Source organism: Notolabrus celidotus, chromosome 15 (assembly GCF_009762535.1).
Source record: "Notolabrus celidotus isolate fNotCel1 chromosome 15, fNotCel1.pri, whole genome shotgun sequence".
Classification (NCBI taxonomy): domain Eukaryota; kingdom Metazoa; phylum Chordata; class Actinopteri; order Labriformes; family Labridae; genus Notolabrus; species Notolabrus celidotus.
Genome location: NC_048286.1, coordinates 7130766 through 7154959, shown reverse-complemented (window position 1 = coordinate 7154959; position 24194 = coordinate 7130766). Strand labels below are relative to the sequence as shown.

Genomic DNA, 24194 nt, shown 5'->3' with positions numbered 1-24194 from the left:
CATTGACTGTAGACAGATGATGTGATTCCACCTTCTTTTGTTAAAAGAGGAAGCTAGAATTCAGTGGTCGCTGATGAATTGGGCATTTTGTGATCGGATGTGTGCAGTATGGGGCAACCTTGGCAGGGCCCTTTTGATAGCCTCAAATAACTAATTATAAATAGAATTCTCTGAAAAATGCTTTGTCGTCAGCTAATGCTAGCTGCGCTACAAATGTGCAGCTTGTGATTCTTATTTTGGCTAGTTTAAAGTGGCCATATCAAGTTTTATATTTCCACTCTGTGAAACCTCTTTAGTAGCTTTGAATTTCTTTTACAATTTTAAAAACTCCTTTTTCATCTCACCCTAGTGTGAAAACCCTCACTTCAGCCTTTGCCTGACACAGGAAATATCAGGTACTGTCTCTTTAAGCCTGCCAGGGAAGAACCTGTTTTCATAGCAACATGAACAACAATGGATTTCTGTAATTTTGTGATGTCGCAAAATTTTCAAAATAGAAAAAATGTGATGAAGCTGGTGTTTTTATCAGCCTTGAGTTTACTGATTTTTTTTTTATAAAAAAGAGCTTACTCCTTTAGACGTACTCAGTCTAACTAAAAGCTGAAAAAGGCACCCCTCATGTGTCCTTGGCAGAAACTTGTCAATCACAGGTTGTTACGCCTTAAAAACAACCCTGCTTTGTTTTGTATTCAACTCTAAATGGGACCTCTATTCAAAAATTAACATTAAGCACATCCAAAACTGTTGCTAATTCAAACTTTAAAGACTCTCTTTAGTAAGCTTTAGGGAAAAATAAGCTTTTTTTGCCTCCCCACTACTTCCACTTGATTGCTTTGCATTTTATGTAACGCTACTTTAATGTGTAGCATCCTTTCAGTTAAAAGTCCTGTGAGAAACTTTTAAATTGTGTCAGTTTTGCCAACATCTATGATAGGAATGTTTTCAAGTGACTCATTTCGTAATGTTATGAGCTTCAATCATTAGTATTTGCCAACAACTCAGTACAAAGCTCACAAACCACAAAACAGAGAGGCATCACATTGAGCATATTGTGTTTTTATGTAGCTCTGAAACCTTTCAGATTAATAATGTAGATGTTCGAGTTGGAGGAGTATGTCCTCAGTGGGCAGTTCCTGGGTGTGGATGTGATGATGCAACTGTACGAATATGAAGCTTTGTGGTGCTGTAAACAATCAGCTGTACCCAGATAAACCCTCAGCCTGAGAGGTTAAATGTTAAATTTGTGGTTTGAGACTGTTCTCATTAGCTTTTCAAAGTTAATACAACTGCGGAGTAACAGTTTCTCTCTCTGTGTCAGTTTCTGTTTCCCTCCACCTTCTTCTTCCTCCCCTCAGTCTCTGTGTTCTCGTATGACTCCGGCTGGGTGGGGCTACACCCAATCTTTTTGAAGTGCTACAGGGCGGGGCTCTGCTCCACAGCCCAGTATGGAAACAATGTGGAGGAACAGACAGGCCTTGTGCTGCTCTGAACTGCTCTTACAGAGAGTTTATAAATGTTTGCTTTTCTTTTAGAACAGTTTTCAAGCACATTAGGTTTGCAAAAGAGAAAGCTATTGTAAGATTGATATGCTGCTAACTTTAATCCTCACTTGAGGGTTTCTAAATCTGCCAAACAACAGAGACTGATGCTTCTTTTACTGTTTATGCTCCAAGAGCTCCTACAACTCCTGCAACGTAACAAACATCATACAGTATATGACTTGTTTTATTGAAACCAGAGTGCTAGAATACATCAAAAAACATTTTTTAACTTTAAAGACTCTCTCCAGAAAGCTTCAGGAGTCCTCTTTCTGCTGGACCACTTTGCATTTTTAAGTAAAGCTTCTTTAATTTGTATTTCTTGAAAACAGAACCCTGTAGTTAAAACTCTTGAGAGAAACTTTTGGGTTTTGTCAGTTTATCCAACATCGATAGTAGGGATGTTTTCAAGTGACTCATTCTATAGTTGTTTAATCTGAAATTTCAATTCCGACCTATAAGCATAAAAGGAAGGAAACACCTAGCAGTCCAAATTTGGCACAATGTATCCAAAGTACAAGTCTAAGTACAAGATTACAGTCTACTTGTAAATGTTGACAAATGAATTTGGAGAATGTGGCTAATGTTAGCCAAGCTATCAAGAGAAAGTAACAGCTTTTCTTGTCGCTGACAAATTAACATGTTTTAAGTTAGCTGGTATAAAGATGTGTCAGGAAACGATGGCCAACGTATGATTTCCAAGCGTGCCGGATACGGCCCTGGTGGTGAGGCTTTCAGCAGTGTGACTGCCCCCTGGTGGCTGGCTGCAGTATAGGTCAAAAAATCCGTCTCCCCCATTCATTTGAATGGGGGAGCAGTCAAACTTTAAAAAATAAATACACGTCGTACGAATGTTTCTCACATCCGTATGCTGTGGTTATATGTATTTAGTATTTGACTGTTTTGTGTTCAAGGCCTCTTTTTCCTGAAAAGTTTCTTTTTCGTTAGTTATTAGAGTTTAAAAAACGGGGTTTTACTTCCGGGTTTCCTTTGATTCACAGCCGCCGTAGAACGAAACTTCAAAGGGCACGCAGCGTCTTGTGATGTTGCGCTGTAGGGCGGAGCTTATTACAAAGGCTTCACAGGCTCTGGCTGCACAATGGCGGCGCCCAGGAGAGGGATTTTTTGGCTTCAGAACTGTACAACGGGAAGAGGCGGAGCAACGCTGTCCATTTTTATTTACAGTCTATGATGATTTCCTGTGTAGCTAGACGTTTGTGATAAACAGTACAAGTTGCAATTTGACATGCAAAAAAAGCGCCATCATTTCTCCATGGCATTCTAGGGGCAGCGCCTGTTTATCTGTTTCTGGTAGGTCTCCGTTTCACCGTAAATTTAAAGTTGACAGAGGCTTCACTCTGGCATAATCTACCAAAATAAACCTGCAAAACTAAGCACTATCATTTCTTGGTTCTTTACATTCCAGGAGCACAGCATTTCTGAAGTGGACAGAGGCTTCTCTCTAGCTTACTTTAGCGACATAAACCTGAAAAAGTAACTGATTTTCATACTGGAATTAACAGGCCTTAAATTTGCCAATATAACATCCTCATGAAGATTTGTATGAAGTCAAGAGTTCAAGCTTTGTCAGGTCTGTCTTGAAAAGGAGAAACAACTTTTAAAATGCTTTGTTTGTTAAATGAAGGTCAGATGGATCATTTCTGATGCATTCAAAGGAGTCCGGAAATGCTAATTAGTTGTCGCAGCACAGCATAAAGCAGATTTGTCCCTCAGGTAAAATGTTTGATTTAGAACAGATTTTAAGCACTTGCATGTTGATATCTGTTTGTAAATATATAAATAGTTGTTGGATTACCGCCAATGGAAGCCAGTGTGTCATTCAGTACAGTAGTGCATACAGATTTCCTCGACTGCAGTTCCTGCCTGCAGTTTATCCTCCTCACATCCTCAATAGCTCTCTCCTCTCTCTGTCTGAGCCTATATATAGACCCCAGCAAGGAGAAACCGTCTTGTCATTTGGGTCTCCTCTTTCTGCACCTTTCAACCCCTTCTGCAGACGCTTATTGAGCAGGTTTCCTAGCTGTTTCAATGTCACCTTGTAGAGGAGAACCGCTGTCCTCTTGGCGTAGACTTAGACTGACTACCAGACAGAGTACATTTATAATGCCATCAGGAAATGCAGGTTTCTTTTTCATTTGTCTGTTGGGTTTTAAATTAATGAATTCCAGTGCTTGTCGACAGTTTTTTTAATCCTCTCCACACCTCTCTCTTGCTCTCATACTCACATGCTTTGTATGGGAGGTGTGGCTAAGGGAGGCTAGGATTTCCAAACAGCTGTTACATAGTTGGCCTGTGAGACTCACCCATTTGACGTGCCGTGACACAGAGAGACACACACACACACATTCTGGACAACAAGGGATGCCCCAGTCCTGACAGATCTGTAGTGAAGTATAATTTTCTGCTCATTTCAGTGGTGTTGTTTATGTCACTTTTAATAGAAACACACAATGATAAACAGGCTGTTTTGGCCAAAGAAAATCAACCACTTTGTCTGAAATCTACCCCCCCCCCCCCCCCCACCAGCGAATTTAGATATTAAAGATAATTGTATTAGGGATGCACCGAAATGAAAATTCTTGGCCGAAACCAAAAAAGGAAAATGAGGAAACCAAGGCCGAAAGCCGAAAACTAAAACACCAAAACACCAAAATATCGAAACAAATGATTATGACAATTATGAGTAGGGAGACCGGGGACAGTTGTAACATGGATCAGTTGTAACACTTGCACTTGCTCCAATCAGGAACAAGTTAAGAATCACCTGATTCACTCTGCACATGCTCAGTTTAGTTGCAGCTAGTACAAAGTTATAGACAGGAATGTCAAAAATGTTACAAATGTCTCCCCTACCATTGCATTTATGGCTATGACTGTGTACTAACCTCACTAAAATCAAGGATCTCATTGAATATATCAGAAAACGAGGGTGCCTGCCCCTCATAGTTCAGAGAGACAAGTCCTTTTTTCTGCGCTCTGTTCTCCTTCTCCGGCTGCAGTTTTTGCTTGCATCATCACAAAATTCTGTTTTGTCTGTGTTGGTTTGGTGATAAAAGTCTTCCGGCCGAAAAGCGAAAATGCACAGTTCAGCCGAAAAATTTAGGTGGACAAATTTTCGGTGCATCCCTATAAATAATCAGTCTTCATCCTGATGGTCTCATTTGCTTTTGAAGGTCATATAAAGAAGAAGAAGAAGAAAGGTACTTTATTGATCCCCAGGGGGGAAATTAAATTTTTTCACTCATGCTATTTTGGACATGCTACACGTACAGTTTTTTTGGTATATACATACAAATGCACACACATGCAGTGAACATGCTTAGGGAGAGATGTCAGAGTGAGGATACTGCCGTCAACCAGCGCACCCCGAGCAGTTGGGGGTTCGGTGCCTTGCTCAAGGGCACCTCGGCAGTGCCCAGGCAGGTGAACCAGCACCTTTCCAGCCACCAGTCCACTTGCCAAGCTTCGTCCATGCTGGGACTCGAACCGGCGACCCTTCGGTTCCCAAGCCAAGTCCCTATGGACTGAGCTACTATTAAAGGCATTAATATCAATTCCTGTTTCTCAACTCAAAATCTATATCGTATAAACATGATCCAGAAAACACCAGTGATTTCTCTGGGCCTGAGTCCATTTAAGATGAACTGGGGCGAAGTGGAAACTGACCTGTGGTCTGACAAATCAAAGTATGACATTCTTTTTGGAAATCATGGACACTGTGTCCTCTGCTCTAAAGAGGACCGAGTTTGTTATCGGTGTGCAGTACAGAAGTCAGCCTTTGGTATGAGGATGACATTTCACACACATGAAACAAAAAATATGACACAGGCTCTAATACTCATGTTAGCTAGTTTGTATGCACCCCCAAACTTTCCTGTTCACCTCCTGTGAAAAACACTTGTTTGCTGTCCGGCCTAAGTATTGTTCCCTTTCCACTCCACTTTCTCTGTCTTTGCTGTTTATCCTCAATGAGGAGAAATGATGTGACTGCAGCTGCCTGTTTTATTAGCCAGATGAGTCATTCTTTCCTCTTTTTACTCCTTTATGTTGCTTTGATATCCGTGAAGCTGAAACAGATGCAGCTGGTGTTGCTGACGGCGCCGTGTGGTTCAGGTACACCACAGAGGATAACAGGGACAGATTGTGTCTGCTACAGCTACACTGTAAATACCACCTTTAGAAAACGTCTGTGTTCAAAGTGTGAACTCAGGCGAGAAGTGATTTGCTTTTCATTTACATGTTCGGATACATTCCTTTGACTTTACACTCTGTCCTCGAGACCTGACTTGAAAGTAGTGATAATAATTGATGCAACTTTAGCCTTTTCTTGTCATTTATGGTGCTACATGTATTCCCATGACATTGTGACACAGTGCATTATGTGTCCTGGCAGAATAAAGGCAAATACTGTTAGGTAGTTTGACTTCCTCTGGTGCTTTATTTCTGTATTATTTTTATGTAACAGGCAGCAATACATCTCCAAGGTTAACTTAATTCCTGGCAACAGAAGTTCAACTTTTTATTCTCCATCCATACATGAGATATGTCCAGATAGAAACTCTGCCACCTGTGTTACAGAAATAGAAGCTGTCGTACCTTCTGAATAATCACCACGTGATGCTGACGTCTGTGTCACTTGTTTGTTTATGTTTCACACTGCATGGTTGTGGGTGCACGATGACTGTCTGGTGTATATTTCCTGGATGGCTTCATGTGTCACACATAGACACATGAGCTGTGTGTGTATTGAACAAGAGTGACCTTACATTCTTGTGATACATGCAATACTCTAATGTGAGTGTGTGCCAGAAAAGAAACAATGACCTCATGTGTAGAGTAAAGATGTGCTAGTTAGTTAGCTGTTTTTTTCTTTACAAATGTTAGGGTTAGGCAAGAACCCAGAGTGGTTAGGGTTAGGGTAAGAGTTGGGTGAGGCAATAGGTGTTGAACAAGCCTGAAGGTTAGGTTTAGGGATATAGTTCACTGACAAATACTAAGGGTTCGGGTTAGAGACTAAGACCACTGACTATTCAAGTTAACAGTTTCTCTATGAAATACTTTAATTAGAGTTGAAAGAAAGAATTTAAAAGTGTTTTAAAACTTTTTTTAGTAGAGAATTACTGTTCCTTTAATAAAAAAACATGATATTAATTTTTTTTAAAAGCACAAGACATAAATTGTTCTATATAAAAAAGCAGCACACTATATAACATAACTGGTTATTTGTCTGTCATGAGACTGTACTTAAAATGGTGAATTAAAGTATATATTTCGTAGCCTTGAAGCACAAAACTGTATATTTTAACCATATGCATTAATTTTTCATGGTCCACCCAAATGTCCTCTCTATATAATGCCAAAATTAAAGATGGTGGATTCTGTGTGTCTGCAGAATCCTCTCTGTGTTAAAGGTTTATCTTAGTCCCTGATGCTGCTTTTCTACGTCCTGTCAGGCAGGTAGTCAGCACTCTGCTGATGCACACCGCCACTTAAACGGCTTACAGTAAGATCTCAGTGGGATATCATCCATTATACAACAGAAAGGCATACCTGCACTTTGTGGGATAAATCAAAATACATTAGTCATTGTTTTTTAGCTGTACCAGCATCGTTGATTGATTCTGAAATATCACAGCAGCTATTAGATGCATCATTAACAGCATTTTGTGCTGAGGTTATGGTTCCCAAATTGATGTATCTTTGTATTTTGTGGGTTTTGCTGACTTCTGGATCATGTGCTACCGGTAAAAAGTTGCAGAGTCACTCAAATATTAACAAAGTGCGTTATCCAAACTTCAGAAGCTGCTTCCTTTCAAGCGCCAACCTTGGATGTTGAAAAATGAAGCTAATGCAAGAAAATGCAGTACCTCGAGTGTCCACTTGAGGCTGGCTCCGAAAGCCCAGGAAGCCCTATTAACACCCATGCAGAAAAAATAAGGCTGTCTTCAAACCCGCTTACTTTACTTGCAGAAGGTACTTAATTAAAAATTATTGCAATCATGATTCTTACTTTCTCCTTTCTTTTTCTAATTTCAGGTCCATTATCCAGACGTGGAGAGAGTGGAGTGGCTGAATAAGGTAAAAACACACTCACATTCACAGTATGTCATCTTCCTCTTGTTCTGTCCAGTGGTTTGCTCTGTGTCAAGAGCTGTAAGCTTGTTAGCTCACAGAGACTGACAGGTAGGGTTTATTAATAGAGTCTGAATCTGGAGCTCTGCAAGACCCTGACCCAGTGCTGCAGCATCCTCAGAGAGAGAGGAAGAGAGAGAGAGAGCCAAAGCCTGATATGTTATAATAACCTTTATTTATTTATTGCACTGACTCGATCTCCCCTCAGGTAGTTTGTCCCAGACCCTTAGGCCCTGGCAGATATAGAAAGAGAGCTACACCCAGGAAGAGCACCACTTAGTGTAAATGTTAGGATGGTCTTCCAGGAAGAAGTAAATGGATTTAGATGAGACAGAAGAAGGATATCTCTATATCCAATATTGAAAATGATATCCATAATTTCAGCCCTGATGTATTGTTTGTATATTTTTCAAAGCCTGTGCAGTGAATATTAAGGTTGTCTAAGGGAAAAGATGGAGAGATACCAGGAGTGGAAATCACAGAACTCATGGTAACATTCCATACCATACTATACCATATCATATCATACCATACCATATCATACCATATCATACCATACCATACCGTACCGTCTCGTACCGTACCATACCATATCATACCATACCATACCATACCATATCATATCATACCATACCATACCGTACCGTCTCGTACCGTACCATACCATATCATACCATACCATACCATACCATATCATATCATACCATACCATACCGTACCGTCTCGTACCGTACCATACCATATCATACCATACCATACCATATCATATCATACCATACCATACCATATCATACCATACCATACCGTACCGTACCGTACCGTACCGTACCGTATCGTACCGTACCGTACCAAACCATACCATACCATACCATACCATATCATACCATACCATACCATACTGCACCTGAGTACAAACTGAACTGAATACAAAACTGTTTACCAGTATATCATAACTGTACTGTAATGTATCAAATGGAATGGAAAGGGCCAGGATTGAATGGTATGGTATAGTTCTGTTATGGTATGGTATCATATCGTACCGTATGGATTAGAATGGAATGGGCTAGGATGGAATGGAATTGTTTCATATCATATTGTGTTGTATCGTATTGTATCAAATGGAATGGAATGGAATTGTATCTTATCGTATAGAATGGATTGGAATGGGATTGAATGGGATGGAAATCGTATCATATCTTATTGTATCTTACCATTAAGTATCATTTTAAAATCATTTCACACTGTTAAAGAATACTGTATGATATCATAATATATTGTACTGTACTGTATGGTACATTAATATAGGGAATTGAATGTGTTGTGCCTTAAAGTATTGTATTGCCATTACGTGAGGTAACTCAACGTTAAGTATTGTATTGCTACGTCATGTAACGTTACGTAAGGTAACTCAACGTAAAGTGTTGTATTGCTACGTAATGTAATGTTGCATAAGGTAATTCAACATAAAGTGTTGTATTGCTACGTCATGTAACGTTACGTAAGGTAATTCAACGTAAAGTGTTGTATTGCTACGTCATGTAATGTTACGTAAGGTAATTCAACGTAAAGTGTTGTATTGCTACGTCATGTAACGTCACGTAAGGTAATTCAACGTTAAGTGTTGTATTGCTACGTCATGTAAGGTAACTCATTGAACTTAAGGTAACACAACTGAACTTAACGTAACATAATGTAACTCAGCTTAACGTAACTCAACTTAACGAAACTCAACGTAACGTAACTCAACTTAACTTAACTCAACTTAACGTAACTGAACTTAACGTAACTGAACTTAACTTAACTGAACTTAACGTAACTGAACTTAATGTAACTCAGCTTAACGTAACTCAACTTAACAAAACTCAACGTAACGTAACTGAAAACGTAACTGAACTTAACGTAACTCAATTTAACGTAACTGAACTTATCGTAACTCAACTTATCGTAACGTAACTTAACGTAACTTAACGTAACTTAACGTAACGTAACGTAACGTAACTTAACGTTACTCAACTTATCGTAACTCAACTTAACGTAACTCAACTCAACGTAATGTAATGTAGCATAACTTAACACAACACAATGTTCTGTATTTTTTAAAAATATTTTACTGCATAGTTTTGTTCTTATGGAACTGTAATTATGATATTGTGTTGTATTGTTTACTCTATTTCTGGGAAATTTTCCTTTAAAGAATATAAAGTTTTTCTGATTCTGAAAGTGTCATATATATTATCTTATTGTTTCATATTTTATCATGTTGTATTATACTCATTGCGTGGTACTTTGTTGTTTAGTATCACATTGTCGTATGATATGGCATAGTGTTGAAATGTACTGTATCATATCACTTCATGATATCCTGTCATATTGTACGTATCCTATTGTATCATATTGTTCTTAATAGTGGTGTATCACGTAGTAGTGTCTCAAGGATTAAGTGTGTAGCATTGTATTTTATTGTATTGTATCGTATTGTAACTCATCATGTTGATATGTGTAGTATTGTCTCCGATTGTCTATTATTGTATTGTTTGATATTGTTTGGTACAGTATAGCATCTCATTGTTTGGTATTGTAGTATATCTTATCATATTGAAAATTGTCCAGTAACAATTGGAAATTATGAATATAAGTTTTAATTTGATAGAATTTCAGTTTCCTAAAGCGCCTCAGTTCTTTTTCTACAGTTCAGAGACCTCTCCTTAATATCACGGATGGTTAAAAATGAGAATACTCCTTCAGTTTCCCTCACACAGATTTATGCCGTCTACTCATCTCCTCTCTCCGCCTGTAAAAATTCTTCAAAGTTTTTTCTGGGTCACTGAGCAGCAGTTTAACGCTCTGGGGAGAGAAACACTCTGATCTCGGAGCCCTTACAGTGTGAGGCATATTAACAGATAAAAGAGAGGTTCCACTTATTATTCTTCAGTTTGATCCTCCGAGCAGAAGACACAGTACATGGCTCCGTTTAGACATCAGGAGTTTGACACTTCTTTTATGTGTTGATGTGTAAATAGATCTACATGACAGCCTGATCAATACTGGATTTTGAGGCCAACTCCAACTCCAATATTGATATAGTAGAGAGATTCATGTTTGTGTGTGAGGGAAAAAACAAATGCAGAATAATGTTGAGAAAGAAAGCACAATAACCATGAAATGAAAAATGTAAGTGCCAAAGACAAAAACTCTTAAGAACAAGGATCCAGCTTTGTCTGAAAACAGATCTTAGCTTCTTCATACAGTGTTGAAATTGGACTCTATACTTCTGTCTGACACTCTCTCTCTCCCTCTTCTTTTTCTCCAGACGGTGAAACAGATGTGGCCGTTCATCTGCCAGTTCGTGGAGAAGCTGTTCAGAGACACCATCGAGCCGGCAGTGAAGGGCGCCAACCCTCATCTCGGCTCCTTCTGCTTCACCAAGATCGACATGGGCGATAAGGTGATGAGACAAACAGACAGTATTGGTTATATTTACTCTAAATAAACCACATTTGTTAAGTAATTTGAACATAAACTGAGTTCAAACATAAAGCCAAAGAATCCGAATTGTGCCAGAAAAGAAGACTAATGCAGAGGTCAGACTGCACCATGTTTTTCTCTGCTACGATGGCCACTGTGACAGATTAGGGGATCACAGAGACATAAATTTGTGTCATGACTTGGCTGACAGACACGACAGACTACATAGTGGCACCCGACCAATAATCAGGACCGAAGTAATGATGTTGGAAAGAAGAGAGGCGTGTCCTCCAGGTCACGTCATGTGATGAAGGCATAGATGAGCTTGACAAACTCTTCCTCTGTCTCATGGTTCCCTCTTGCAGGACCAAATTCATCAGTCTTCTTCTGCTTGTGTGCTCTCTCATTGGTCAACATCACTAATGTAATGGAACACGTGGTAAAAAGCAGAGAGAAATCAAACATGCTAGACCTTCTGTCAGGAGGTCGTGAGGTGTCAAAGATGTGGACTCAATTGTTGGTCATTATGACACAGGATTACCATTTTCGGTGCAGACAGGTCTTGAAATCCTTCCTCTGCTGGATCGGCCTATGAATGTGCTTATAATGTGTAGTCTGACCTCTGCACCTCTAAAAAAGACACAACAATCTCTGCAGAGAACTTAGCTACTTCTTTTGAGGTAAACTGTTGTTATTACAGTTTATAAATCTTAAACATAGTGACAGCGATAAAAGCTAATTTATTATTATTGAAATGCATATAAGGTAAGGTAACAGGTTAAAGGGTAAACTTTGAGATATAAAGCCATCTAACATCCAATTTGGAAACATTCAAGAGATACTTGTATATATAAAATTCAATAAACATATGTTGAATTTCCCTTTGGGATTAATAAAGTACATTCTGTTCTATTCTATGTATGTATGTATATATATATATATATATATATATCTATAAACCAATAAAACCTTAATTTCAAAATTTTATAACATTATTATTGTCTGTATTTAATAAAGATAACCAAAGGAATACACATACATACATACATACATACATACATACATACATACATACATACATACATACATACATACATACATACATACATACATACATACATACATACATACATACATACATACATACATACATACACGAGGGCAACTCAATGTGCTTTACATTAAAACATTAAAAGCATTGGAGACATTCAGAAAAGAACACAATTAAAATGACAAATATGATAAAACAGAAAAGAAAAGGAAAATTAGAAATATATTAAAAATTACATTAAAATTTTAATTTAAAGTGGGTTAAAATGAGCTAAGATAGGAAGGCAGAGGTAAATAAAAAAGTCTTAATCTTTGATTTAAAAGAGGTGAGAGTTGGAGCAGACCTACAGCTTTCAGGGAGTGTGTTCCAGATATGTGGTGCATAACGACTAAACGCTGCTTCACCATTTTTCATTCTGACTCTTGGGACTGAAAGCAGACCAGTACCTGATGACCTCAGCGGTCGAGGTGGTTCATAAAGTAGTAGCAGATCAGCAATGTATTTTGGGCCTAAACCATTCAGTGCTTTATAAACCATCAGCAGGATTTTAAAGTCTATTCTCTGACCGACAGGAAGCCAGTGTAGGGATCTAAGAACTGGAGTGATGTGGTCTACTTTTTTGGTCCTTGTTAGGACTCGAGCAGCAGCATTCTGTATGAGCTGCAGGCGTCTGATGGGCTTTTTAAGGAGTCCTGTAAAGACCCCGTTACAGTAATCTAGTCTGCTAAAGATAAATGCATGGACGAGTTTTTCTGCATCCTGCTGAGACATGAGTCCTTTAATCCTTGATATATCCTTAAGGTGATAGTCTGCAGACTTTGTAATTGTCTTAATGTGGCTGCTGAAATTAAGGTCTGAGTCTATGATTACACCAAGGTTTCTGGCTTGGTTTGAACATTTCATTGTTGCAGATTGGAGCTGAGCAGTAACCTTTAACCTTTCTTCCTCCAAAAACAATCATTTCAGTTTTTTCTTTGTATCTTAAGTGTATCTGTTATCTTTTCTAGAGCCAAGCACAGAGACATTTCATTAAACCACCGTGTAAGAAATGCATACTTGTATATTTAATTAATAATGCTGCTTAAAGCTTCTGTAGGTCTAAGTGTTGCTATTGTTACTTTTATAACTTGTATGAACTTGATTTGTCTTGTTTAAAGAGTTAATCTCATTTTTTTTTCTGGGATGAAAAGAATCCATCCTTCTCTGGATGGAGTGTCTGAATCCACATTTGTAATCCATGGTTATGTCAGACTGGGTTAAGATTTGCTCACTTGGATCTGTTTCATGTTTCTGCAGCCGCTGAGAGTGAACGGGGTGAAAGTTTACACAGAGAACGTGGACAAGAGGCAGGTCATCATGGACCTGCAGGTCAGGTAAACAGAAACTCTCTTACATTTACAAATGCTCATTTCCTTTATGTTTTCTGGGGATGTAGTTTTTTTCTATAATGTCTAAAAACCTCATGAAACCCAAAACTGTATCCTTTGTGTGAAGGAGTAGTTAAAGTAGTGCAAATAGTCACAAATGCATACATACTCCTGCTTCACTAACACCAACTTTAGCGCCCAGCTGCCTTAGATCATTGCAAAGCCTTTATATCCATTAAAATACATATTTTTCAAAAGTTACAAAGATTATTTCTCTACTATAAACAAATTTTCTTAAATTTGAATTTTACATTTCACTTTTTTACTAAGATGATAATATTTCTACTGTTGCTGTCTCTGGTTTAAGACTATAGCAAAACATAAAACTCTAACCCAATATTCCATCTATGTATTGCTAGCTTTGTACCCTAATATCACATTACAATATTAAACCTCTGATTACATTTTCTTCTTCTTTGCTTTCAGCTTTGTCGGAAACACAGAGATCGATGTGGACATCAAGAAATACTACTGCAGAGCTGGAATCAAAAGCATACAGGTACGGCTGCAGCAAACATTGTATTTAAGGCAGCTAGGGTCACAATATATGAAGTGTTTTCACTGAGTTTTGTCCTTTTAGGTCAGTTTTAATTGAGCTTCTCTCTTTATCTCCACATCCTTATAAATAAGGGGAATCTAAGTGATTTCTGGGCTTAGATAAAGGTTTGAGCCAATATGCTATAACTTCTTTTAAACATGCTTTTAACTGATTTCAAAGAGAAAACAATACCTCAGTTCACTTTCATTAAGTACTTGCATAGTTAGAGCTCACACTGCAAGATTAACCTGTACCATCCACCTCTCCCTTTTTATGCTTGTTTTTATTTCAGACCTAACTGTCTTCATTTTTTCTCAAAACCTTAATAAAGCTTGGGCAATAAAACATGAATTTTAATACTAATATATTTTACAAGACTTAAGATCAATTCAACCAATTTCATTCAATTGAATGTGTTTTGTACAGACATTAAAAAACACAGCCAGTGCAATGCAATGCATGTCACCCTGACATCCTCTCATCCTTCAAACCCAATATAAATAAAATTAATGGAAAAATAAATCAGAATAAAGTAGAGCAATGAAAACATTAAAATAAATAGCAGAGACAGAAACAAGGTGCTACTGTTCAGAAGTCAAAATCATAACGAGACAGCCCTCCATCACTGATGTTTACCTTTACCATGGGAAACCTTTCTCTCTGACCCTGACCTCTGTGTTAGCCTGTGACCCCTCCACAGACAGATTTTACATAATGTGTAGACTCAGCAGCTGATAAAGGAGACGTTATCCTCTCTGCTGTTGGCTCAGGATCAGGACATGTTTGCTGTTCAGAGATCAGAGGAAAAGTAAGAGGAGAGAGGAGTTGGAAAGATTTACGAAAAGAAGCAACAAGGCTTACGAGTCAATATTTGCCTTTGTGTTTGGCTTAAATTTTACAGCTGCAGCGCTGCTCTGTGTGTGAGCACTTTTTATAGACTGCTGAAGACATAAGAGGCTCAGACGGGGACGACTTCAGCTTAAAACTTAGGATGAGTCATTTTCTAGGAGAACGGATTTTAAGAAATGTCAGACTACACCACTTTCTAAAACAGAGAGCTTCTTCTTCCTCTGTGAAATGTTTTTGGATACAACATTATCTACTGCAAGTGGTTTAGAAAGCCTCCTGTGTCAGGAGAGAACTCCCTTCAGGGCGAGGGGATAAACAAAACACTATCTTCAATCTTTCCACTGAACTCGCTCTGATGAGCAAAATGTTGGTATTTGATTACTCAGAGTGAGCTACGACCAAATTTGGTGCTGCAGACGGGCAGTCTACATGTCTGAGGTTTGAGTCACTGCAGCCTCTGAGGAAGCAGCGTCCTTAATAAACATAATGAGCTCTCAGGGGATATGTATACTTTTTTCTCAGGAATAATAAACCTTGACTTTTATTGTAGCCTGATATACAGTAAAAGAAAACTTGTTTGCACCACTTATTTAGCCGATTTCTCAGTATCACTTTGTCCCTTTTTGAGGATCCCTGTGATTCTTGGCACCACTGAAATTTTGCAATACCAGCATTTCACACATTCTGATATCAGCGGAGACAGCCAAGTGTGTTTGAAAAGTACAAGTCGAGTATCTCCTACATGACAGCCAGAGTGCAGATTTCCACCAAGGCTGATATTGGAGTCTTCCTTGTATGCAAATCTGCAAGCACAGCATTTAAATATATACAAAACTACATTTCCCAAAACTACGAGAACTATGTCAGAATATGACTACCTTTAGCTTATAGTCCTTACAAGTCTTTGCATGTAACATCTACACATTATACAAATCTGTGGGACCATGCATGGACCCAGATACAGTGGTGGAAGAAAAGCCTGAAAGCTTTACCTGATTCAAAGATTTCATACCAGAAAATAACTTTGGTTAAAATAAAAGTTGACTTTTTACAACCTAAAGTCCAAAAGAGTTTTGATGCTGTGTCAAATGTTGATAAAAACAGATTTTGATGGTTTCCAATTCATTTAAAATTAATTGAAAACCGTGCCTGGCCCTTTTTTCCCTTTGCATAATCATGAAGGTCACAAAGATCATGTACTAAACAGGAGTTTTCATCACTTCTTATTAAATCCTTGCATGAGGTGGCTTACAGTAAACATAATGATATGTTTGCAGTTGTCACATCACTAAAGGGTTAACTGCCTGATCAATAACGTTTTGTTTCCTCTGTTCAGCTTCATGGAACGATGAGGGTGGTGATGGAGCCTCTGCTGGGGGACATGCCTCTGATCGGAGCCCTGTCTGTCTTTTTCCTCAAGAAACCAGTGAGTACTTTGACCTTTGACCTCCACTTCTGATTGTGACTTCCTGCAGAGAATCTCCACTAAAATACTGTAAAATACTTAAAACATGAAGTACAAAAGATGGACATAAAAAAACTGTGAGTTTGAAGCTCCTGTGTGTAACTTTCAATTTGTGTTGATTTTGGCGCCCCCCTGTGGACACAGTAGTACCTCTTATTTTTTGCTGAATTGACTTTCAAATTTTTTACAAAAAATCTCATCTAATTTTTTAACAGTTAAATGTTTTGACCCATATGATGGAAATGGACAATATTTTAAAAAAAAAGCTGTTTCTGCTGGCTGTCATTAATCACTGACACCTACCCTCCACCAGTGGTTTCAGACATTCAATATAACTACATAAAATAATAAATCTTATGCTGATGGTCTTGTTTGCTTTTGTAGCTTAAAATGGGGGCATCAGTATTAATTTGAATCTGTTCCATAGCCAGCTAAAAATCCCCTCACAGGAGCTTTAATTAATTCACTCTTTTCAATATTGATTATTTCATATGTTTCACAATATTAAAGCTCTGTGAGGAGGTTTTGGCTGGCTAAGAAGGAGACTGAAATTAATGCTGATGACCCTATATGAGCTACAAAAGCAAACAAGACCATTAGCATAGAGATTTATTATTTCTAAGGTATGAAACCATTGGTGGTGGGTAGGTGTCAGTCAGAGTGATTAATTATAGGTTGAAGAAACATATATAAATATTTTCCATTTCAATTCATATTTCGTATGTGTCATACATTGTACTGTTAAAGCTGGGGTTGGTAATCAGATTTAGATACACTTTTTGTCATACTGGTTAAAATGATCTTTATGTCCTGATGGTAATCAATACATGATGTGTTCCTAAAAAAGAGTGAAAAAAAACGTCTATCTACAGCCAGAGTAAACCTGGGAAAACACCAACCAATCACCGTTTTTTGGCTCCATAAATTTTAAACCAATCAAATCCCGTCCAGCCGTTCAGCCCTCCTCCTGCGCGTACATTTCCCCCGGTGTGCACTCCTCCGAGTCCCAGTCTCCTGCCTCTACTTCCCCTGACTCTATTTACTGCCCCTCTCGCTCGTCCTCGGGCCTGTCCCCTCTGACCCGATGAGGTGCTTTGCTCAGGACTGCAGTCCGGATCAGAGTCTAAAAAGCTCTCACCAACAAGCAGAATAAATGACGTTCAGTAAGTCCTACAGAAAATATATATTTATTATAGCGTCCGTCCGGACGCTGTAGGGATGACGAGCCGATTCGTGAACACGTTGAGCTTTAATAACCGGTCACTGTCGGCTGTGATCACGCCAACCAACAAAACAACAATCAATGTTTGAATGAATGAAAAACTTCTCCTCTCCTCTCTCCCACTCGCACACTCTACACCTCTCCTGATGCCTTCACTGACTGTCAACACTGTAGGAATTAAGATCATCTACACTGAACACGTTTAACAAACAGTAGAGCTGTTACAGTACTATGTGTGTTTGAACTTTTCTCCTGATATCGTGTCACCGGTACAACTGGATAATGCTAGCATGATAGTTGTGAGTACTAACAGCAGCCATGTTTGTTTGTGTTTTTAACTTTCACTATGAGAATGTTTTGTTGAGGACCGGTTTTGAATCAGTCACCATCATATGGTCGCAAGAATAAGCGGTGCTCGTGCATGTGAGCGGGGGGGCGTCGTTTTGGAGGAGCTCCGAGGGAGATGGGGAGGGGTTAGACGGAGTCCTGAGGAAAAGCTACGTTCAAATTCATGCTGGTTTTCCGAGACTACCAACCCTAGCTTTAAGAAAATCAAGATGAGAATTTTTGAAAAAAAAACAACCCAAAAAACATACACATGTGCAAGATAACATTTGCATAAATATAAGAGGTACCACTGTGTCAATAGGGGGCGCCAAAATCAACACAACTTAAAGTTGCACACAGGAGCTTTAAACTCAAAGTTTTTATGTCCACCCTCTGTACTTCATGTCCGAGCTACAAAAGCAAACAAGACCATCAACTTGTAGACTCATTTTTTTTATGTAGTTGTTTTGAATGTTTGAAAAATATGTAGGGGGCTAGGTGTCAAATGAAGTGATTAACAGCATGCTTCTGATACCGCGTTTTAAACAGAAAGATTCTCGTTGGGTGATATGTTTGGATATTCTGAGATAGCAGAATGAGATTTTTGTTAAAACATTACTTACACGCGAACAGGACAAGATCAGAAAAGAGACAAGAGATACTGTGTTGTCCACAGGGGGCGCCAAAACAAACACAAACAAAGAGCTTTAAGCAATGACTTGAATGTATTTTTCTCTAGCTGTGCAGATCCCCCAAAAGACAGTATTTTTCCACTGTTGTCTTCCTGAACTATATCAGTGCATTCCTCCTCTCTGAATGCTGACTTCCTTCCTGCACATCAGCACATTCTATCTTCTAGATTCAGGGTTAGATATGTGTCGTCGTCAACATGGGAAAGAATCATCATCAAGAGAGGGATGTGGAATTTTTCCCTCTCTTCCAAAGTTGGTTTTTCGACCACAGAGGGTCATTTTTGAAGTCTTGAATGAGTTCAGCGGCAGAACTTTTGTTTTCAACCTGTCGTGAGTTGCTTCAGTTGTACTAATCTGACTTGTAACCACAGTGCATTGTTTCTCAGTGATGTCATTGGATTCACATAGCACTCATTGTTGCCTTTTTGGCTGCATGCAACAGATTGCGGTTGGAACAAAGGAGCATGCTTTATCTTTAAATGAAGAATGTATTACTCAGTGTAGAAATGTGGTTGGGTTTGGTACGTTGCTTTGGTTTCATAAAAACATAATCTGGTTATAGTTTAAAGTCAAGGTGTATACCCTGGGACCTGTTAACTAAAGGAATGTGCAGCAAGTCATTCGCATTTGCTGTAAAAAAGTTTTGAAAGATAACCTTAAGTTCTGCTTTTAAATATTTGTAGCTGTCAAGACCGGATTAATACTTTTTATCCCTCACGCCTGCTGTCGGTTTTAACAAGCAAACAAAAACATGACAGACTTCAAGAGGTTTCACTGAGAGGCTGTTATTTGCTCACAGATAGCATCTTTTGCATCATGCTAAATTGAGTTCTGGCTTCATTTTTCAGGCCCAAAAACAAAAGCCTTCACTTTTATCTCATCTAACATTCATTTCAGAGATAGTTGTGAAAAGTTCACATGTTGCTGCTTTTAACTGTCTTCCTGTGCCACCCTTGCAGAACGGCCCTGTGGTCCACTGTGCTCTACATCTAGACTGCTAACTAGGCCACGGAAATATACTCCCACTTCTACACTGTTAGACACACTCACACCATCACACGCCAGCGGTCACACACCCACACCCACATATACATTTGATTTGAGATATTAGTCACACATCCCTGCTGACAGCTTCTGCTGTTAAATCTACTCTAGAGACACATTTTAACAGACTTGTCTTTTCGCAGGAAACTAGTCTGCCTCGTTGTTTTTAAGTGATTTTAATGATGTCTCTTGTGTTTGGTTTATTAATTATGTATTTCTACATTTTATTTTTAGGTGCATATGCATGGCCTACTTGTTAAACACTACTTCCAAAATGTTTTATTGCTTTGTGCCAGCAATGTGTTTCAAAAGAGCTGGGACAGGGTCATGTTTACCATTGTGTTGCATCACCTCAGATTTTAACACCGAGACGACGAGTTTCTGGAGTTTGGAAAGTGCAATGTTGTCCCATTCTTGCCTGATAAAGGTTCAACAGTTCAGGGTCCCCTTTGTCTCGTTTTCATTTCATCATGCATCCAATGTGTTCAAAGGGTGAGCCAGTTCAGCACCTGGACTCTTCTACTACGGAGCCATACTGTTGTAATATGTGCAGAATATGGTTTGGCATTGCCTTGCTGAAATATGGAAGGTGTCCCCGGAAAAGGTATTGTCTGGATGGCAGCATATGTTACTCCTTCAGGTTGTGAACCCTGTTGGGATAGTTTGACATAACCCCCTGATAACTATACATTCTCCCTCTGTATCGTATCGTATCGTATCGTATCGTATCGTATCGATACGTAAAGTAAGGTATCGTACCGCATTGTTGGTTACCGTGCAATTCCATCCCTATTTGCAACTCCATGTAAATAAAACAACCATTATCACATTAATCACCTCTGCTTATACTGGTGCTACTATGATGCCCCAGTTTAGTATTTTATCCCTGATATTGGGAAGACATCAGGGTGTGTCTGCTTTCTGTTCTATGATTCAGTCTTCCCCCCTATTACTGCAGTGCATGTCAGGAGATTCCTGTCTGAGAAACTGACATGATATATTAAAATATATGACTTTCCTCATATCCCAGGTCCCCTGGTGACACAGTTAGAGTGTAGAAGCTTCCTAACTGGGTTATAAAACCAGGCTAGGCCCCCTCTCTGACGGTGGGAGCGGATGTTTCTTTGGAGAACTGAGTGTAGGAGACTTGTCAGTACCTGCAGAGCTGAGTTTCCTAATTTCTGCAAACTTGGATGTGCACATACGTTTTTTTGTGGCTTGTAATGTTAACAAATACTTGGTGTAGCCCAGTGCGAGGCAGCTGCACCTCCCACCATTATCTCTTTCTACTTTGTATTTTCCTGTTCTGTCTGTTTTTACTGAAAAGCTCACTCAAAGGTTCTGAGAGGTTAATACGAATAACTTATCTTGTAGGTGAAGGGGTAGAAGCATCGTAGAGGTGGAGGTAGTGTTAATTTGTTGATGACCCCTCTGACTTATTTTTCCCCCAACCCATTTCAAGAGGTTATGAACTATTTTTTTAAACTAAAGTTTGACATCACACATCAGACTCTGGACACTTATTAGAACAGCCACATTACAGAGTATGTATGGAGATCTAATAGTTAACTAAGGATCACTTTGGGTGACATTTATTGAAATTATATTCACAAATACCAAAAGCCAAAGAAATGGGATAATCTATAGTGAGATCCCATCTCAAAGTGGAGGGGTCCTCTCTTACCCTGAATGGATTCATTATCACCCACTTACTTGTTACCCAGCTACCAACTAAAGAAACAAGCTGACAGAGAGTATTGGTTTAAAGCTGATTTTATTGATTTAAAGATAAGTAATGTACAGCTATAAAGTTGGTAGCGGTTGTGGTAACGATATATTCTTATTGGCCTACTTGCAGGAGGAATCATAAACTTCACATTTTCATTGACACTAGAGTCAAAACCCTTGTGTTTTCCTTGTTGCATGTTGACAACTGATACATTGAATGATAGGCACACCTGATTAAGGTCCTCTAGCCTCTAAGGTCTAACTTCTGTTGACAGTTGTGGTTTGTGGTTGGTGGCTTCATGTTGGTTTTCCTTAATCTGGTCGTCGTCACTTGAAGTAGTCCCTGCTGGTAACTGGTCAGCCATAAACCACCAATCTAAAAAGTCATGCCCTTTAAATACTGTAAATCCAAAGTAAGATTAAAACTATTCTCTGTGTTTACAGATTCAGAATGCTAATGGAAACTACGATTTTTATCAAAGTATCAACAAGCAGAAATGTGCCAGTTTCCTTTACACTGTTTGATTTAGCATGTAGGATAGTAGTATGACGTGTGTGATTAGGTTGGGAATTGCCTCTGCTGTTGAGAATTAATTACTGCTGTTATAGGTTTTTGACCAATCAGAATGAAGTTCACAGCTTGGCACCAATTTCCTTCAATCAACTTTCACTCAGCTTGAAATGTGGGGCTTTAGTTGGCTAAAATCTACTGACGCAATACATTTCATAATACAGAGGGTACAATTCAATGAATCATGATACAGTACTGTTCTGTAAGGAAATTTGTCCTGGTGTGAAGACCTAGCACATAATGCATTAGTTATGAGCAGAAGTGGTTGTATGCAAATTGAAAAAGGGAATCTGTTTCGTATTTTAAAAGCTTCCTCACATTACTTCATTTGTCGTTTTATTGTTCAGTACAACACTAATTCCTACAGTACATGCTAATAAAGAGAACAACCAACCTTTTTTACTGAAAGCCGAACATGCATTGAATTCCATCACATGACTGATACATTTAATCAGATTAACCATGTTTAGGTGTAAACTTTTCCCCTGTGTTGAAACAGCCTGGGTTCAATTCTGCTCATACTGCTTCACTGCATATTCATCTTAATGAAAATCCCAACCTTTCTAACACAAACATAACAAAAACTTTTTCTGAACATCCAACACATCTTTGTTTCATTTCTTCATTACTATATTATATTATACTTTTTCAGTGCGAAACGACCCATGTCAATGCATAGTTGCGGGATATGTAAAAATCCCTCATACCTATATCAGGTTATATTTGTGTGGGTACTCAAGCAGGTTCTTTATCTCTAGCTCACTTTCCCTTCATGATTATGTGCCATGATCGAAACAGTGACAATGAGATCAAAGCTATTAAATGAAATCAGAGAAATGGAATAAGTTCAATCATTAGAATGAGATCAAAGGAAATAATGAGTTCAATCATTTGAATGAGATTAAAGCAAAATGATTAGTTCAATCGTTAGAATGAGATAAAAGCAAAATAGTTAGTTCAATCATTAGAATGAGATAAAAGCAATAGAATGAGATCATAGCAATAAAATGAGATTGAAGCAATATAATGAGATTAAAGCAATACAATGAGATGAAATAATAGAGTGAGGTAAAAGCAAAATGATATGATAAAAGTGGTAACAAGATCAGTATTAAAATGAGATCAAAGCAATAGAATGAGACTAAAGCAGTAACTTATTTAAAATAGACAAGAGCAGAAGAATGAATAAAAGTGTTAAAATGTATAAAAGATGATCTATTATTGCATCTAACAGCTGTTTATATGTAATGGTTTTTCCAAAGACTATTAGATACATTACCTTGTCATATCCTTCCTGTTCTAATGAAGGCTAACTCCTGCTGTAATGATTATTGGGTCGATTGAGTTTTGAGCTGAGCTCTTGCTGCAGAGGCTCTGCTGAGTCATGGAGGTGTGGAGCTGATAATGTGAAGAGAAAGTTCAAGTCTTTAACAAAAATGATCATGCAAACTTTAAGGGTGTTTATCTTTTTCTTTTTTCTAAGGTGACAAAGTATTTTAAAGTATGAGGGTCTTCTTTTTATTTAAATGTTTGTTTATTCAGAAACTGTTTACTTGTTTATTTGAATCTAAATTGTCTTTTCTGTCTTTTCTGTCTTTTAGTTGTTGGACATTAATTGGACAGGACTCACAAACATGCTGGACATTCCCGGTGTCAAGTAAGTGACTGCATATTATCTGCTGTGCTATTTTAAAGGCAGTCTTATGATTCATGTTGATATCCTAAACAAACTGTGGAGGGTAAAAAATAAAGAAAAGAAGGAAGGAAGTATGAAAAGAAGAAGGAAACACAGAAAACAAAGAAGACAAAAAGGATCACAGGAAGTAAAAAAAAGACAGAAGTAGGAAAGAATAAGAAGGAGAGATAGAGAAGGAAAAGGGAAAAATAAAAGAGAGGGGGATTGAGTTGGAAATGATAAAAAAGAAGGCAAGAGAAGGAAAAGAAAAAAGAAAGGAGAAGGAAAGAGAAGAAAAGAAAAGGAGATCAGAAATAATGAAACAAAAAAGAGACAAAGAAAAGAAGGAATGAGAGGGAAAGATTGGGAAAAGGAAAAAATGAAGGAGAAGATAGAAGGAAAGAATAAAGAAAAGGAGACAAGAAAGGGAGAAGAAGGGAAGGAGCTGA

At 38.3% G+C, this 24194-nt stretch overlaps 1 protein-coding gene across 3 annotated transcripts in view; it reads left to right on the top strand.

Moving 5' to 3' along the window:
- esyt2a (extended synaptotagmin-like protein 2a) overlaps positions 1 to 24194 on the top strand; it is a 59967-nt gene that overhangs the window by 10193 nt on the left and 25580 nt on the right. For all 3 annotated transcript variants that reach the window (XM_034703223.1, XM_034703219.1, XM_034703222.1), the window contains 6 exons: positions 7596 to 7637; positions 11002 to 11136; positions 13504 to 13580; positions 14061 to 14133; positions 16358 to 16447; positions 23672 to 23727. In XM_034703223.1, coding sequence (XP_034559114.1) covers positions 7596 to 7637; positions 11002 to 11136; positions 13504 to 13580; positions 14061 to 14133; positions 16358 to 16447; positions 23672 to 23727 — 473 coding nt within the window. The remainder of the gene's footprint in view (positions 1 to 7595; positions 7638 to 11001; positions 11137 to 13503; positions 13581 to 14060; positions 14134 to 16357; positions 16448 to 23671; positions 23728 to 24194) is intronic.